The sequence below is a fragment of the Anopheles merus genome, chromosome 3R (assembly GCF_017562075.2).
Source record: "Anopheles merus strain MAF chromosome 3R, AmerM5.1, whole genome shotgun sequence".
Taxonomy (NCBI): Eukaryota; Metazoa; Arthropoda; class Insecta; order Diptera; family Culicidae; genus Anopheles; species Anopheles merus.
The window spans coordinates 43574684-43593260 of NC_054084.1; the positions used below are offsets into that span (position 1 = coordinate 43574684).

Below are 18577 nucleotides of genomic sequence, written 5' to 3' on the forward strand. Positions count from 1 at the left end.
CCCCCTGTCTTGCGCCAGACAACGGGAACACCCAGCGGGCCAAACAATAGCTTCGAAGCAGCGAAAAGCAACATGACATGGTAACATCAACGATGGAAGATGTGCTAAACCAGCAGCTGGGCCAACTACTTGGGTCCCTCTGAAAAGCCAAAGCATCATTATCATCCTCACCGTCCCGTGAAGGCCTCTTGGCGCGCACAGGGGAAACAAAATGCACATGTATAAAAAATAAGGATCTAGCCTCTCGTCGTACTCTCGTCGTACCTCAGCTTTTTAACGCCTAGAGGTCCTTAAGACGGCGGCGTAGGGATGAAAACGGTAAAAAACGAGAATATTGCAAGGATAGGGGGAAGAGTAGAAGCAAAAGAAAAGAAATCTTACCTACGGAAGCAAAACGTGGCTAGGAGGGGTGCACGGTACGGCACGAACAGCATCGGGACAGGAAGGATGAAAAGTGCGCAATTTCCGCCTAGATAGCGCTGGCGGCGAAGGGGTAGAGGGCCGATTCCTTGGACTGATCCTGTGCCCTCCTGGCAGAGGGTTGAAGATCCGGAAAAACCGGTCCGTAACAAAGGGCGCCAATTTCTACGGTACCGCTGTCTTGTCTCCTTGATTATACACGGTTAGATTGGAACAAACGGCTTTTCCCTCCCTTTTGGGGTGGCATTAGAATGGGAGGTGGAATTGTATTTCTGTAAGACCCGCGCTCTCAATAGCTAAGTAAAAGCGCGGCTTACGTGGTTCTAAACCGTGATCTGCCCTGTCTTTTGGAACATTTGTTTCCCCCTAAAGTTGGCTCGCGCGCTGCTCAATCAACGTGTAGATACGCAAAAACGCGTGGTCTGGAATCATCAGAAACAGCAGAAACAAAACAAAAACAAAGCCGTATGCAATGCCGGCTAACGCTGTCGCCGGCTGTCTGTGTGCGTGTGTTGGCGGCGCGTGTGGGCTTCGGCATGCGTTCGGATACGTGAGCGAGAGCGACAGCGTGCGGAGGACAGAGACACCATGCGCGCGCTGGACCGCGCTCACACGCGCCAGAACAGGAGAAGCGAACCGGTGGCTACAGAGCGAGAGTGGGCCGGCACTGCTCGAAGCAGCTGGTTGTCTCGCTTGCGCAAGAAAGCAGGGAGCATGGTGGACGATTTCAAGCAAATCGCACGCTGAGGCTGATTTTCCCTTCGCATCAATCGTTCTTCGTTTACCTTTCGAGCGTGCGGACGTGCGTCGTGTTCCCGTTTCCACGCTAAGTTCGTTTCGGTAGTCTAGCGCAGTAGGCGACATGTTTTTCGTTTTGCGGGATTTTTAGAAACGGGAACCTGCTTTCAGTGTTGTAGATGAGCGAATATTAGATGAAAACATAATAGTGTGTTGTAGTTGCAGGCGCGCAATCGTTATTATACCCTGGAGAGATTATATCCTGTCCCTGCTTTGTGTTCGCGCGCTTTTGTGTAGTGTGCCGGCCAGGGCGATAGTTCAGCGCACAAGCAAGCTAGTGGTGTTATTGCTAAGATATTCCGGATACACTAGGCTAGGAAACCAACTCACTCACTCTCGTTCGAGCTTTGGAGAGAGTTAAAACAAGCTGTGATCTGTGTAGTGTGTAGTGAAAGAAAAAAGAAGAGAAAATACGTCTTTCCCCGAAAAGTGCAACGATTGTGGACGATAGTCCTGCTAACAGCTGTGCGAAGGATTTCATTCATGCCATCGTAGCAATCGCTGAGATCTATCTGGACGAAACTGTGCCAAGCTTTGTAAAAAAAAGTGTTGCTAGTGTGTTTGGTGCTCGCATGAAGTCGCTGCGGCCAGGACCGCGATCATATTTCCACGTGCTGCCGCGTCAGATTCCAATTGCAGCCCCGCAAAATCCATTGCGTCCATCAGTGTGCAGTATCGGACCCGGTGTGTGTGTGTGTTTGTGTGCGTATGTATGAGCGTGTGTGTGTGTTTGTTAGAAGCAAAATAGAAAAAAACGCAAAAGCTACACCCGCAAAAGATCCATCCGATTCCTTCTATCTTCATCCCTGCCCTGTATAACGCGCCTATAACGGCAGGACACGACGTCATGACAGCTGTGTAAAAAAACACCCATCCCCACCCAATCGAAACCCATCTTGACCGCGGCTACGCCAGCAACGGTGTATGTTTGTCGTGGGGGTGATTGCTCAAAGCCGCTGCTCCCGTGGTGTGTGTGGTTCCGCGTTTCGCGGTTTTGTGCGTGTTTTGTCCCGTGCCAGATGATAGAGGAGGCATTGCCTGTGTGGATTCGGTCGGTAAAACGTGTCGTCAATATCGCTTCCCATTGGTAAACTTGGTTGCTTTTTAAAATACGGTGATAAAAGTTGTGCTTGAGTTGTGTGGTCTGCTAAGATCTTGCTCGAATGTGTCACAGGTCCAGGTCGGGCGTGTTTCCAATGCCAGATTTGCAAACGGGCAACCGATCAACATAAAAAGTGTAGTGCGAAGAGAAAAAGAAATAATTATTGAGTACGAGAATCCAAACAACGCGCAAACCCAGTAATCAAAGCTTACTTGCTGTGTGTCGTCTAGGCGATGAAAAGGTTTTCTTCCGTTATGTTAATGGATGTAGAAAAGTAAGTGCATTGTTTGTCCGTCTGTGTGTGTGTGTGCCTAAAATTGTCGTGTGGTAACAAGACATCCTTCCAAAGCACGACGCAAGATTTTGGTGATCCTTCGAGGAGCAGCTACGCCTCATCACCATCATAATCGCAAAATAGCTTCAAACATCGCCCAACATCCAGAGCGGAAGATATAAATTCAACCCCATGCATGGTAAGTGGAAGTGGATCAATTTGGGTGGATCTCCATCTGGATCATTCACGGTGTCAAAGGGGGGGGGGGGGCCCTGAACGACACATCTTGTTGGCGACATCAACGACAACACACAGAAACGACGCAACGACGGAGCAGATGGTCGAGTTCAAAGTGTAACTTTTTTCGCACTACAAATCATCGAATGCCGCCGGCTAACGAGACTCTACTGTCTGAAAATGTCTGGTACATTGTGTTTTTTCCCTTGATGGACACACATGAAACGAAGCTATAAATTGTATTAGAAGATCGCCTCCCGCAAAGAGACAACCGTTGGAGTTCAACCACGAAGACCATCCAAAGGGTGCTTCAACTCAAAAACCAAACACCACCCGCCCATTGAGCGCCACAGACGAGCAGGAAGGGCTTATAAAAAGATCCTTCTTCCCTTTCTGCAGTTAAGAAGCTTGCGGTTGCGCGGCCGACCCTTTCCTTTAGCGCGATCCTCCTTCATTCCGACGGCGTGGGAAGATCCCGGGATTGCCGGACCTGAAACCCCATTTTCGTTGGCCGTTTACTTTTGTGTGTTTCTGCTTCAGTTTCTGCTCGGGAATGTTTTGCTTTCGTGCATATTTTATGTTGAACATTTGCCTAACTTCATTAGCTTCGGCGCGCGCGTTGTTTTCATTGAGCCTGTTTCGCTGTGGCACGCTGTCCGGAGCGCGCCCTTCCCGCGTCTGGTGTTAATCTTACGAAATTGATGCTGCCGGTCGGCCAGCCTCTTAAGGTGCCCTTTTTTTCGGTGTCTCTCTTCTTGCCGCCTGAACACCCAGGACAGGAAGTGACGCTGATTACGCCTGGAGCAGCAGCATCCCATACCCGGGCGGCAGTGCAGTGTCGTCGTCCACCTTATCGTTTCCCCTTTTTCTTCAGCCGAGCCAGATTCGGACACATACACACACACAAATGGTTGGAGAAAATTATCCCACGGGTGGGGTAACGCCTGCGAGCATCACCCCAAAATGTCACCGATTCCCTCCAGCACCGGAATCGCCCGCCAGTCCGCCCGGCGATTGGCGGAGACACCGGCCATTAAAATATGTTATATGGTGGAGTTTAGCGCGGTGTGTGCGCGCGCGATTCTGTCATCAAAAGAGTGTCGGGGTCGACGGGATGTGGGAATGGACGAAAATCACAAAAGACGCAAACACACACACACACGGTCGTACGATGGATTGCAATCTCCAGCGCGCGACCGCAAGAAAATGGCCTTTTTTGGGGCGGATGCGGGAGTGAGATATGCTGAAGGTGTTCCCCTTGCCCCACACTGTCCTATCCACGCGCGATGGCAATCATCATCGTCGTACCTCAAAAAATCTATGCTGAAGCGCGCATTGTCTCTTTGATTCCATCAGCTTTGTCGGATGGCGGAGAGTGAGGAAAAAAAAGACGAGGACCATACGAGAGACCAAAGGCGGATTGATAAATTGTTATCGTTTCCGGAGGATGTGAGCATGTCGCGCCTGTTGTCCCACATGCCCCTAGTCTGTATGTGTGTGTATGTGTGTGTGTGGGGTGGACCATTTAAGACATTGGGGCAATAAAAAAGAAAATCATAAGGTTGAAATAGTCAAACCGTCACCATAATGAGATCGATGGGACGGCTCGCCGACAGCATGCTGATGTGCACATTTCAGTGTTCAACTTTTTGGAGAATAAGTATTCTGAATTTGTACCGAAAACGCTTGGTCTTCATCGAAACTGTGCTTCTAATTGTATCAATTTGAATAATTATTCACATTTTACTGGAAATTTGTTAGTTGCATTTCACCACCGCACAAGTTGACCAGGGTTTATTTATTTATAGCTACTGTCGGCTAGATATAACAAAAAACAGAAACTGCCCCGACACTCAAATGTGGAACCGGAAATGGACTCGTCGCTACTTTCAAAATCCCACATGTGGTCGCGGTGGTCAAGATTTTTTGTTGTGGCTCAAGGAACGATTAATATGTGTAGTGGTGGTGATGACATTTTTTTTTGCGCTCAGCAGGAGTTCCGAAAGTGTACCCCGTGCCTCAATTCCCACCAGATGTTGCACTGTGGCTAGGAATGGAGGAAAACAAACTCGCAAAGATTATTAAAATGAGCGTGTATGAGCTCTACGATGCTTCTAAAACCTTTAAACTTACACGTGGTGGCATTGACGTGGCGTTTCTGCAATAAAGCTTCTTTATCAAAATATAACACAAAATCATGTGGTAAGATCAATGATGCATCATAACATGAGTGTTACAGCACGTTAAAAAGCAGCACACCACACCTCATGATCGAAATGCTTCGCTGATAATGTTCGCTCGAACTTTACCAACAACATGAGCGTATTATGAATAGAACATGCCGAATATGTTACACTCTCGAGCTTGCAAAATGGCCGTTAAGCACGAGGCCGGCCAAATAAACGTGTTACGAGTGACACATATTTTATGCGCATACATCATTGCGTTGATCTTGCCTACTGCTGCGCTTGCTCATCCCACCCCACATTCCCAATTTGCCCAGCATACCAGGGGACACGCGGACATGGACGACATCACTTGATAACCAAAGAAAACATCACAAAACAAAACGATAAAAAGCGGAGCACATTGCTCACCCTCCGTCTTCGTCTCCAATTTGCTGTATGCAAATGTACACCCCGCGGAATGGTGCGCCAAAGCATAACCGCCTTCGTAATACGCCATTTTCCAGGTCCTGCCCAGTACAAGCTGTTGCTTCTGCATGTAAGCGATTACATCATATTCAAATTACTTCCACCAAGAAGGACACAGTGCACTCTGCCGCTTCCCCAGCACTGCCCTTTAACTTCTGCCCAAACGGGGTTCACGTGGTCTCCGGAAAGGACTCAGGAAGCGACGGGAAAGGCGTGTAATGTTCTAGTTATAGCGTTTATTTCGTTTCGTGCAGTCACTCCCTCAAACAGTGACAGAGAAGGGTTCATGTGTTTTGCTCTCGTATTATTTTCCATTGCGTGCATAAATCCATCGCTAATCGGGAGCTGCGTAACAGAAACACAAATCCTTCGTTGTATGAGTGAGCGTATCGAAGTGTGTGTACATTTGTGTTTGTGATTGGGGAGTGAGAAGGGGCAACAAACAGTTTTTACAACGAATCACCACGCCAAGTGCGAAATTAAATTCCACCTCGAGGATCTCTCCACATATTAAGTGCGAGCCTCATTGCGAAGCGTTTGGGCATCTCAGGTTAAAAATGTGCGACTGTGCTTATTAGGAACTGTTGTAAGAAATTGTTTTTCCCATGTCCAGCTTGAATGGAGGTTCGATTACCAGTCATTGAAAAAACACAAAACGCAAACTCCATCATACACTCACATACATTTGTACACAAAAGGCGGCAGTTAGTTCAACTGTTGAAAAATGATCAAAAATAACTCACCCCTGCCCCGTGGGTGCAGTGGGTGGTGTAGAATTTTCCTGTTGATGGTGCAGAAAAAGTAAGTCAACGCAAAACTTGCCACTATGCATGCATTACGCTTCCCGGGGTGTACCCTGATTGTGCGCCCCATTCATTCGCTACCGGCAATTGTGCAGAAATTACCTCCCCTTATGGGCAATTTCTCGCACGATAAGCATTTTCATCGCTTTATGCAAAGCAGTGGGGTCGCGTAAGAGAAAAAAAAGAACGAATGGCCAAAAAGGTAAAGTAAACAGTTTTACCACTATAAGGCATCAAATAAAAGTAATGTCACTTAGTAGAAACCGCACGGTTATGAAGGATGTTATTGCAAACATGTAAATAGTTTGACGTTTAGAGTTCGATGCAATAAGGCCTTATTTTTCGGGGTTTTGGCCGCAAAACAGAAGACATTCGACCATTATCTTCTCTGCGCTGACCGATTAAATCATCCATTGATTATGCAGCACCCCGCGCGCCAACGATCGATTAAGTCGACCAACGAAATGACTCGCTGTCGCGTCTGACCCGCAGTCGGCACAGGTCAGCGCGAAGAAATCGCCCGCTTGCCGAGGTCACCGGCGAGGTCCTCCCTGGCGCAGAAGGTGTTGCATCCCACCCGTGAGAGTCCAGGCGGGGCCGTAACGCAAGGCAGTGGCGGCGGCGACGGCGAGATCGCCCTGTCAGCACATGCCGTGTGCTGGACGACGTTCTTTGAGAACGACGTTGGTGCGTCGGCGGTGCAGGCGACCGATGTGCACACGCGCGTTTGCATTGGAAATAAGCATATGAAAATGTATGAGCTACAATCGCGCATGAAAGACCGGGAAGACCTATGGGCCCACGCTCACATGTTTGTGGGGCTGGGAGAATGGAAAGACATTAAAAGGAAAGCGGAATTGGTAGTGGTGGTGGAACGCCGCGACCTTAGTCGCGAAAGGTACTCCCGAAAGCGGGCAAAACTAAACGGAGTATCAAAAAAAAACGGGAATATTAGGGAAACAGTACGGATGCAAGCTAATAAACGTTAAGGATTAAGCAAAACTACGCCACACCGTGTATCCGGGTCATCAGCCAGGATAGGTTAGCGCGGTGTATGTGCTTTTAAAACGTAAAATAATACATTTAGCATAATTATCACCCAAAAAAAACCTTGAGATAGAAGGCTTGGGCAAGGTCTTTAAGAAAACATTCATTTCAGCACGTCTAGAAACCGTGCTACAGTGGCAATACCTACTTGTGCCCGGTCCTGTCCATGCAGGCCCTATACGTCTGGAGAAATCCTGCTTTAGTTACTGTTTTCTATTCCTTATTTTCAAACCATTTCTGAACGGTTTTGAAAAGCGTCTGCACTGTGAAGCAAAGAATGACGCTTTTTTCCTAAACATTACGTTAGTTAGGCTTTGTTTTGACTTGGCGGTGTTTGTGCAGAGTCGTCTGGTGTCTGATGTCTGCTGGAGTTGATGCGTGTGCGTGTCCTTGGCCAGTGTTTGACACCCCGATTGCACCCTAATCCACTTTTTCTAAGGCTTCACGGGTAGTTTGAAATAGAGTACAACGAGTTTATCATATTTACTCCTCCTAATGGTTTCATGCATGGTTTATCGTCGAGTTTCCTATCATTGTTTAACTTTCTAATCTAGAAGTAGCATCTTTGCTTATAAAAATAAGATTCGATGTGATTTACAAACTTTTCCCATCAGAAGCTGTTCAGATATTCTGCATTCCTTTTGACTGCTGTAAATGGCATGCATTAGCTTATTCTGCATTATGTTGTGCTGTTTCGTTTCGCCCTTCTTTGGTCGTTCATTAGGCAACAAGCAAGTATCAATAAACGGCAAGAAATTCATTCATAAATACGTGCATCGGTTTACGTAACCAATTGAAACAAAACATTAAAAAAAAAACATACGTGGTTCCCATTCATGTGCTTGTTGACAAGTACAAAATCAGTTGCGTTGCAATTTACTTCCGTTACCCGCAAGTCCACCCGCGAAGACACCTTAATGTTACGTTAATGCGTTATTATGTATGATTTTGTTTCGTATGATAAAAAGGGTGGCCTTTCTGTAAGGCCAACCTTTACGAAGTCAAATAAAGGTATAATTTAATAATGTTGATACATTTTGTATCCATCATAAAATACATGAAATGAAATCGTTACATTCGAACATGTTAGTTCCTCCGTTCAGACTGCAATTATGATAAGAATTCAAAACAAATGGAAGCGTTATGTGTCAAATTTCACTCTTAATAGGTATATCGCATTATATCTTGCGGTACTATCTACTTATTTAATAGTTTCAATGCAAAACATGGAAAAAATGAAACATGTGTCTCCTAATTTTGGTCGGCCGCGTTTGCGTACTCGACTCGGGGATTTTTTTCTTCTCTCTAAAATAGGGACTCCCACTGGTATTGGCATCATCTCCAAAAAGTATGTACAGTACCACCATCATGGCTCACGTGCGCGCCACCTCCTTTGTGAAATGGTGGTTGGCTGCTGTTCATACTTACGTCTCCTTTTTTCCCGCTCCTGCCACCGCCCTTGCTCATTTGTGTTTGATTACGTGCGATTTTTTGGCACAAATTATCACGGCCCCAACGGTGGCCTGCGTCGCTTGCGTGCAGATTCCAAAAACACGCCTACAGTTTGGCTCCTTCACGGTTGGAAGCATTCTTGATGAATCTTTCATTATCTCCTCCCGTGGGGACCTCCGCGAACACAAACACCCTTGACAAGGTGCGCGATCTCGGCTGCTCCGAAGGTTCCCCGAAGCAAAATTATTAGAAACGAAAAAACATCCCAACGCACCCCCGGCAACATGATGCTGCTGCTGCCGCTGCTGCTTCATGGCAGGGGAGATATTCTCTCCCCAATCATTTGCTCCACTTCGGGTAGCTGCGGGTGTGCAGCGTTAAAACAAATATTTAATTCACACCGTCTCGATCACGGTTAGAGCTCCTGCAGCGAGCATACTATTGGAATCATTTTTGGATACGAGCGATGTGGATCAACCTGTTCCGCCGATACGATTGACGAATACGATTGGAATTACCGCAGTGTGTGCGTGTGTGTCTGTGTATGTGTGTGTATGTACCATACGAGGAGTCCTGTGGAATGCTGCCACCTGCCAAACAGCAGACCCATGTTGCCCTTCGATCACTCCACGATCACGACACACGTCGTCCGCTTTTGTTTTACGGTGTGAGCCACCCCGGGCCAATTACCATTCACCCGGGCAGGTCACTGTGGACTGGCGTCTCGATCTTCGATGGATTAGAAAACTGAACTGTTGTCGTGTTCCCTCCCTTTATGCTACGGTTCATAAACACACACACACACGCTCTGCTCCACCCCATCCGGGAGTACAAATTAGCGCAATGTCCAAGCAACAGCATCACGGCACGGCACAAGCTCGCTCCGCTATGTGTGTAACACTTTCCAAAAGCAGCCCGTGTGTATCTCGTGTGCAGCCTCCTGGTAGACGCAAGTGCAGATCAGATCACGCATGTTTTGGCCGAGAGACCCCTTCTCGTTCCTCCGTCCCTGGGCGAGCAATCTTGTTGGGGGTGAGAACAAAAAGGCGCACCACACAAATCACCCGAAAAACCTCCCTGGTAGATGAATATTAAAATGATAAATTTGACAGATCGAGGCCTTAAGTGAGGCCGGAGACAAACGAAAATGCACAAAAAGGACAAGATGATTCAGATGGGGAGAAAACGCGAGCCCAAATCGCGCTCCGTTCGTGCACTAATGGCGCAGGATTATTCGGGCTGTATTACGAAGCGAACCAGAAGAAGAAAAAAAAAAGGTAATACTGTCAAACGATTGTCCCTCAGCTCGTTACATGCGGGCGGGAGAAAATTAACCATGGCAGGGTACTGCGGTTTGGGGACGTTCGCAATTCAGCAGCAAATAGCTTGATTTGTGTTCCCTCGACCTTATTCCCCAACAAACCATCGGCCAGCAGACACCAACAAAAAATCCCTTCTATAGTTGGAACCAAGATGATCGTGGACACATGCTTCCAAGGCTCACTAATAGGGTACACCTAATCTATCATGTTGGGATCGCCTGTAAAACATTAATGGAAGGAACGGGGTTCAACAGTGCAGGACTTTTAAGGGTCTCCGAACATTGCGGTACGTTGTACGATGCCCAGGCGCTAGCAGCAGTGGCGGCACTGCCTTTTGCATGTGGCCTCCCCAGCCACAGGAGAGAAGTACGCTAGACTCTTTTACTGTATCGGTGGCTGAAACGATCATCAGGTCAGCGTTGATCGTGTTCCGCTCGATCTCATTAGCTGACCACAACCAGAAGGTCGGCCGAGACAGAAGATTGATCATTGAAGTTTTAGTTTTTGTTTTTCGGCGGACCCAATTTGCTCTCAGCTGCCGGTGGTTTGCGGTATTTGCCTCCGTGCGTCAGTGTAAAGTGCTTTTGTTTGATTAATAATGATAATGGCATACACACGCTTTCACGCTTATGCTAGCACATTCGGATGTGTGCTAGAGGTGTACGTTTACACCTTCCATTTGGAGTAACTGTGACCAAATCGGTGGCGTGTGTGGTTGGCTTTTTTGTTAGGTCAACCTTTGCATAGTGACCTTCTACTGTGACAGTATGCTTTTGGAGTATTTAGACTGTTCGGCGGGTGGATTAAAACAAAATACATTGTTCAGAGTTTGTCTTTTTCCAAAGTTGCTCGATGAAGTTTAATTAACAATCCATACAGCATGTAGAACCAGACATCCAACGATGTTCGTATCTTTGTGCTGCCAACGTTCCGGAACCAGCGGGAAATCCTGCGATATCCAAATTACTTGAAAAGAGACTCCCTGAAACTCCCCAACACGAGCAGTTAAAAACAACAACATCAACAAGAAACTCTTCCAAGTGCAAGTAAACCAGCCAGGCACCCGCGGCGAGCCTAAGTAACTCGCCATCGGCCAAACGATGTAGAGAGATTGTGGGCCGATAAGCGACCAAGATTTGTAGTCACCGTGGCTATGGTGGTCAGGCTGTGGCGGTGCCGGTTCAATATCGTTTGGATATGAGTGTGTGTTCTATCCACCAGCTCTTTCCGCGCGCTCTTTTGCGCTGCAGCGGGCAGGCACTCCGAAAATTTATGTACGTTTTTCATCTCGGTTTCATCTGGAGCAGTTCCTCAAAAGTGGTTATGGCGGGACCGGGCGGATAAGGCGTAAGATCATATGCTGCCGTAACCCAAAATTGGAGGAGTTCCCATGGACGACGACAAGGAAGGCCTCCCAACCGCCTCCCCTTGGAGGGGCCGGCTTCCAATCTTGCGGGAGGATTCGTCGAGTCGTTGTTGGCATGAAGAAGTTATGCCGCTTGCTGCTTATCCGAGGCAATAAAATGTATCTGTTGGCCGAACCGAAGCGTCCGGGTCTCCGGGCCTCCAGGTCGACCACACCGGGGGATCTTGGGCCTTGGAAAAAAGGCTCTCCCCTTCGCTCCCCCGGGGTTGTCGCTCCAATTCGCCTGTCGTTTGATACATCCAATGCTTCATTTTGTGACTTGCTGTTGTTTTGTTTTATTTGTTTCCCTCATTGGGTCCACCGACCGGGTTGGTGAGCGACACTGGAGTTAAAATTTAATTTCTTGATTATTTGCTCCGTTTCTTTCCCATTTTTCTTCAGTACGTGCGGAGGGAGTGCTAGGCTGTGGGAGAGAGTCCGAGAGACGTTTGTATGGGCCCGTGGGACAGATAGTAACGTTCAGGGTGGATGTCGTATGGGATGAGAACTTTTTTATGATACATTTTTCGCCTCCGATCTTCTTGTGGAGGCGGAGAAGGAGTAAAAGATGTTGAACAAGAAGGGTGTAGTGGTTGTGTGGTGGCAGGGCTGCGTTCAACCAACGGTCTGATTCTTATCTTGATCGTTACAAAAGCGGTATAATATACGATCTGCTCAGATCGGTTGTTTTCGATTGGAAATGTTTGTGGACGAATTTTAATGTCATTTCCGTTCGCCAACCGTGCGGCGCTGAAGCCTTATATTAGCGCCATCGTTTCGATCAACGCCGATCGTATCGATTTAGTGCGGTGGAAGAGTATCATGGCGATCCACTTGAACGGGAGAGTCTGTTGGGTTTGTTATTTTGCTTTAATTTTATGATCCCCTTAAGGATCTGTATGATGTCTTAATTCAATTAATTTGAAGAAAGTGTCGAAATGCGTCCTCCCTAGTGGTGGCGCCTTTGGACGAGATTAAGCCGAATTAAGGGTTTTAGTGGTGGTGTGGCACTCTCTTTTTCGTCCCGGGTAAGTTTTGAACCGATTACGTGAATTTTAAACTCCAATACAGAAATGTATCCGTCGATGAGCTTGGGAAAATGCAACACAATCCCCGCCTCAGCAATGACGAGTGTGGATACGCAAATTGGAAGCACAACCAAGGTATCCCCCAATATTGAGCAATATGCGAACGAAAATCAAAAGAAAGGCTCAGATAAAACAAGCGCACGTTAATTTAATTGTGTCCCGTGTGCCACCCGGTGAGAAGTGCTTTCTTTAGCGGTTGACGAAGGTTAAGCTGCATCGTTAAACAATTAAAAACATACGCATTCGCGGTGACCGGGTATGCTGCTAATGTGCGAGTGTGTGTTTTCTTGCTTGCTTGTTTTTTTTTTAACTTTTGGGCACTTTTTGGCAGGTTGAATTTCACGAGTCTCGTTTGTAACTTTTCTCACGCAGACAGATCCCGGATCGTTTATTTTTTTTGTTGTTGTGTGCCTTTTCTTTTTGTTATCAAAATGAGATGAGGGAGTTGAAATTAGGGGTGGTGGAAAAAATAACACAACAAAAGGTTGACGTTGAAGCACGTAAATATTAAAACAAACTCCACTTGCCAAACATCCCAAACCAACTTTTTGGGACTACTGTTCAAGGATAGTAAAGAGGCATCAGCACAACAACAAACCACCCTCGCCGCGAAAAGAAGTCAACTAGTTTCACACGTCTAGTGCTGGTACTCCAAAAAACTCTAACCGTCCAAAATCTACTCTAAAAGATAACGTACAGTCTTGTATAACAGTGACATTATTTTAATCGCTACAATAAGTATGAATAGAAGAAGAATGTGCCAATTATTTCATCTTTCGATGCTCTTCTCCAGGCAGGGAAAACGTATGTTTCCTTTTGAGACACGCTAGCGAACGTGCGGACAGTAAAACCAAAAGACGCACAAATGATGAAACCGAAAAGGTGGCAAAAACGGACTGTCGTAAAGCAGTTTTACGGTGTCTGAAACGGGCGCAGGGTTTCGAAACAGTTCAACAAAAATAAAACTCGCACATCCAATACAAACTTTTACCTCTAGATATCATCGTTAGACATGTCTGTAAGTTTAGAAGGACGTCTTTCGTTGTTAGAAGTCGTCAAACATCAAACATAAACAAACTACTTCTGAATCAAGTGTTGACCAGATAATATTATTGAAAATAATATGAAATATACATGAAAGTTCACATGCACTTACTCTTTTTTTGTTTTAATTTCTATCCAGGTATGTCAAAAATAGCGTTCTAAACAAAACAACAATTATTGGATGGATTAGAAGGTTTTGCTGATGTTTTAAATCCCCAATACGAATATTTCTCATCGGATAAGGTCAAAAACACAGCTCAATATAATCTACAATCACAACAAAAAGGGCGTCCATCGATAGATGCAGGTACTATCACAAAAGAAACAAATTGTGCCCAGATCGGTGAGCCTCCAGCTGCGATATCACGAACGTGAGGGGGCGCACTCAGCGACGACGAGTGACTAATTCAATCATAATTCGGTGCCGTGCGGAAATATCATCACCCGCCCGTCTTATCTGTTAATTGATATTAATATGATCTCGACGCAGAAAATCTCAGACATTACCAGGGTACAGCAGCCAGTTCCAGATTTCAATTGACATGTTCACTTTGGATGGTGACGTTGATGCTCTCATATGCGCGGAAGAGAAGAGCAAAAGTGGCGGCGGTGAACGCGCAATGTTTAAGGGCTCCCACTACGCGCGGCAGTGCGGGCGTCATCAAGTGAAGCTACCACCATCAATTGAGTCCTCTATTGCTATCAATTAACCTTCCTTCTGGGCTCACCTCGTCCCCGGCGCCCGCCCTGCGCGTATATTGTTGAGAAGGCTTATATCCTGCGGCGTGCGGGATGTTTACTCCCCCAACGTCAATATCAACGCCAATTCCAAGCTCAGTTAACAAACCTGGATACGCTGTTGCTTTCTCCCTCTGTTTCATTTGGGAGCTCAACCGCCAGCATACAGGCGACAATGCGCGCGGCATATTATCCCATCTGCTCAAATGGGAGCCATTGAGCCCTGGGTGTCTCGATGGATGGGAATTTGCTTGCGAGCAGTGCCGTGTCTCCTTGCGGTCACTGAATTCTCACAGCGTTGTTTATAATGTTTCAACTCCTCCAACTCCCTGCCGCTCTATCAGTCGCTCGTTTGGAACCACAAACCGCCCTGTCCGATGGGTTGGTGGTGTGTGATTTAAAAATAAGCATAAACCTTACACCATAAACGATCGTACGAGGTGGCGCTCCGTCCCGACATCTGCCTCGGGACTGTGAGAGGTTTGCTCAGCGTTAGAAATGACTTGTTAGACTACACCCGCTACACAGGACGCGCGCTCTTGCAGTGACCGCTGAGCGATGGTGCTTTAGAATGGTCAAGAGGTGTTGCATGGATGTGAATTGGTACAAATGCCTAGTGGGTTTTGTTTAGGAGCACTGATCACACCATACGCTCTCTATTAGCTTGTCATAAAATGTGGATTTAATGTTTTGATTTACTACACCCCGGCTAAACGGGGTTTACATGTGTGTTTCTTGACTTCGGCATAATTTTCTCAATTAGAGGGACATTACTTAGCCCATTTCCAGATATGATCACTTGTGTCCTAATTCGGATTTTAAAACAATATTAAAAAGATCTGCGAACTAATCTTACACTGAGTAAATGTTTTTTTTTTGTATTTCTCTAAATGTTAAGCCAGTCAGTGTAGTAAAGCTTGAAATGCAAACATCATCAACAAGTGACAGAAGTGCGCCCAAACACCATCGCCGAACCTACCGTGCCAGATGCCGGCAGATAGGACACAACCTCGCCTTGGTAACTCGATCGCCTCCAACAACGAGAAAGAGTTCCCACGTCTGTAAGACTCTCGCACCGGCTTGGCTCTGTGGCTCTTGGAACGTACATAAATATTTATACACTACACTCAAGCCAACATTACAAACAGTCCGCATGCGGGAACACTACTCGACGAATTGATTCTGTAAGGCCAAAGCATCGGCACTGTTTGGGAAGCCTCGGAATAGGCGGAAGGTGGCGAAATACTGATCCGCGCCGAGATCTTCGATCGAAAGCGCTGTGAAGTGAGTTGAGCAGAGGGTTTTGGAATGTGAAGCACGAAGCAAAACTTCGGCATCTTCTTTTTTTATCGGTGAGCGTTTTGGTGGGCCACCACTCGGACCGATGCCGGTTTTGTTGCGCTGGCCTTCCTTGAGCGATGGTGTCCCTCCCCCGCATATTTTGGAACGTTAATACCCAATCCGGTGGTTCTTCAAACTTCCCCGGTATACAAGTATTCCAAAATAAAAACATTCTTCAAAAGCTGCCTTTGGGAAACTGTTGTGGACTGTTCTGCTTGTGCTAGGAAAAGTACGGTGAGTTTGGTTGCTCGAGTAGCTGCTAAAATACAAAAATAAAATACGTTCCAGACGCAGCATCCCAAAAGACCCTTCGCGGAAACTCAAGCCTTGCCTGTTGCGCCAAATGCCTTTGTGGAATAGAACTGGACGAAGCCACGGCGACGGTTTGGAGCTAAAGGATTGTTTTGTGCCTGTAGCTTCCAATTGTGTTCCCATACCAAACCACAAACGAGATTTCTTTTTTTTTCTGATTCTTTTCGTCTACGAAATTTTCTCATGCTCATAACCCAAGCAAACCACCCTCACTGAGCGTAAACCGCGGTTGAGTTGCAACGGGCTCGGGCTGTTTTTTTTATTTTGCCGACTGTTGTCATTCAGGGCTTCGGTCGATGAATATTTCTCTCCAGTTATACGCCGCTACCATGATTTCAGAGTTCGGAAGAGTTGCGCAGAAGGGCTGGGGGATCTTTTATCCCGCGCCACATTCTTAGTCGTACCTGGTTTCAAGGTTTTATGTTTTTTTTTGTTCAATAGTCCCAAAGTCTGTGCAGGGAGAAGAGAAGAAAAAGTTTCAAGATGCCACCCGCATCATCAGAAGCCCTACTGGAGTCTGCGAAAGAAGATCGACGAGCAGTTTCATATTACCCTTTCAGTGTTCGGCGGGCTAGCGTTCCCTACTGCTGCTCGCTCCCTTGCACTGTTATAATCTGGCTAGATATCGTCACAGACATAGCAGACACCACCACCTCCAACAAAGCGTATACGCGAAGGGAAGTAGTGGACAAGTCAGTTGGACAGAAGTGGAATTTCATACACTTGAACATCTCATAACAACATCAACAACATAACAATCATCATCATCATCATCATCGTCGTCGTAGTCTTCCTCAGCAGCAGCAACAGCAACCAACGACTTGAACGGCAATCACAGCCAGCATACTTGTACCCGACAGCTTCTCCGCCCTTCCCGATCAACATCCAGCATATCAGCTTAGACGCTGGACGCGAAAAGTAAGCGGGTGAGAGACTCGTGAGACGATTCATTTGAAACGAATTCAAATGAATATTAATTCTGATTTTCCCAAATTGGAGGAGGATTTCATTAGGTCCGATTCTTTTGGATCGTTTTCGAACCGTTTTGCCCTATCATTCGCTCTATCTTGCTCCCGCTCTCGCTCTGCTGCCTTTTTCATTTTGTTATTTGATCTCTGCACCTTGTCGCTCGGATGCTGTTGGGGCCGCCGCACCATTTAGCGGTGGCGGCCCGGTGATGCTTTTGTTTTTTCTCTCCATTCCTTTTCCCCTTTCATTGCATTTTGTGTGGCTCCTGCTTGAACAGTTTAAGTTTCGTTTAAGCCGCAAACGTCGTAAATTGTGTACGTGTGTGTGCGTTCATCTTCTTCCAGCTTTGGTGTGTACGATTCGTTTCCCGATTTCTTAACCATTTTTACGTGCGCGTTGCTAAAGGTTCTATTCACGTGAAACATTTCTCCCACAACCTGTGCTTGCGCTAACCCGTTTTCTCTTTTCCTCGAAGGAACTTTATGTGTGTGCGCCTTTCTCGGAAAAGGTAGCCCGTTCCGTTTTTGGTTGATGGTAGTGCAAAAAAAAGGCAATGTAGAAATTCAAGGTTTAGTTGTGCTCTCAAACAATTGCATGATTTAGTTTTCTAGAAAATTGCATCCTTTGCAACGTGTGAACAAATAAAAATGAAAAAGAATGTTTTCTGATGCATTAAAAATATTTAATCAATACATTCAAAGCATTGTATTTTGTTGTCAATGATTTTGTTTTGAACTTTATAGTTGTAATACGTTTTTGTAATTTAATTGCCAAATTAAATTCATATTACCAGTAAAGGTGGCTGTATGAAATTTCAAAACAAAATGAAGCCAACAACATGTGTATATGTCAAAAACGCCAGCTCAAGGCCACATTGCTCGATTAAAATCATACGCTTTTCGGTATAGGACTTTTTTCTGTGCAATATATTTTGCTAAACAATCTCTCCCTGAGGGGTTTCGCGCTTCGCGACCGAGGTGTGGTGATAGAAGGCTTATTGGAAAGATTTAAAGTCGTCCACAATTTATGCAACGCACCAGTGTCGCTATCAACACGCTGTTGGCAACTATCGGATGAACGGGACATAAACATTTTAAGGTGCGACAACAGCTCTGACCAAGCGTACCACCACTAAATATGTGTATGTGTCGCGTTTTTGTGCCGTTTTGCTATCGCGTGCCAAACGCATCCTTTGAACGCGCTTCCTCGAGGGCGTGTGATTTGCTCTCTTGCGTGCTTTTGGTCCGTTACATGAAATTTCCCCGCGGTGAGATGCGTTCTTTTTTTTCTTGTAACGCATCAACGCGAAGCCAACATAACATGTTATGCAATGAGCCGGAAAATCGAATAGGAAATATTATTAATATTATTTTACTAATATTACTCATTATTGTTTGGAAACTTCGTTGACAATGTTGATATAAGTCTTCGTTGCGCAAAAAAAAACAGAATTTCTTGTTTTATGGCTTTTGCAAATGAGAATAACGAGAAGATTGGATTTTTGTAGCACATTAGGAATCACATTAACGCGAGATGACAGCGCTCGTTTGTTAGACATTTACGAAATTACT

General features: G+C 46.1%; 1 protein-coding gene across 1 annotated transcript in view; it reads left to right on the top strand.

Annotated features, from left to right (window-relative positions):
- Window positions 1-1205: 1205 nt before the first annotated feature.
- The window catches only part of LOC121595573 (zinc finger protein 263-like), a 74720-nt gene continuing 57348 nt past the window's right edge, over window positions 1206-18577 (top strand). The window contains exon 1 of the mRNA XM_041919636.1: window positions 1206-2793. Within this exon, the coding sequence (XP_041775570.1) occupies window positions 2791-2793 (3 nt within the window). The 5' untranslated portion in view covers window positions 1206-2790. The remainder of the gene's footprint in view (window positions 2794-18577) is intronic.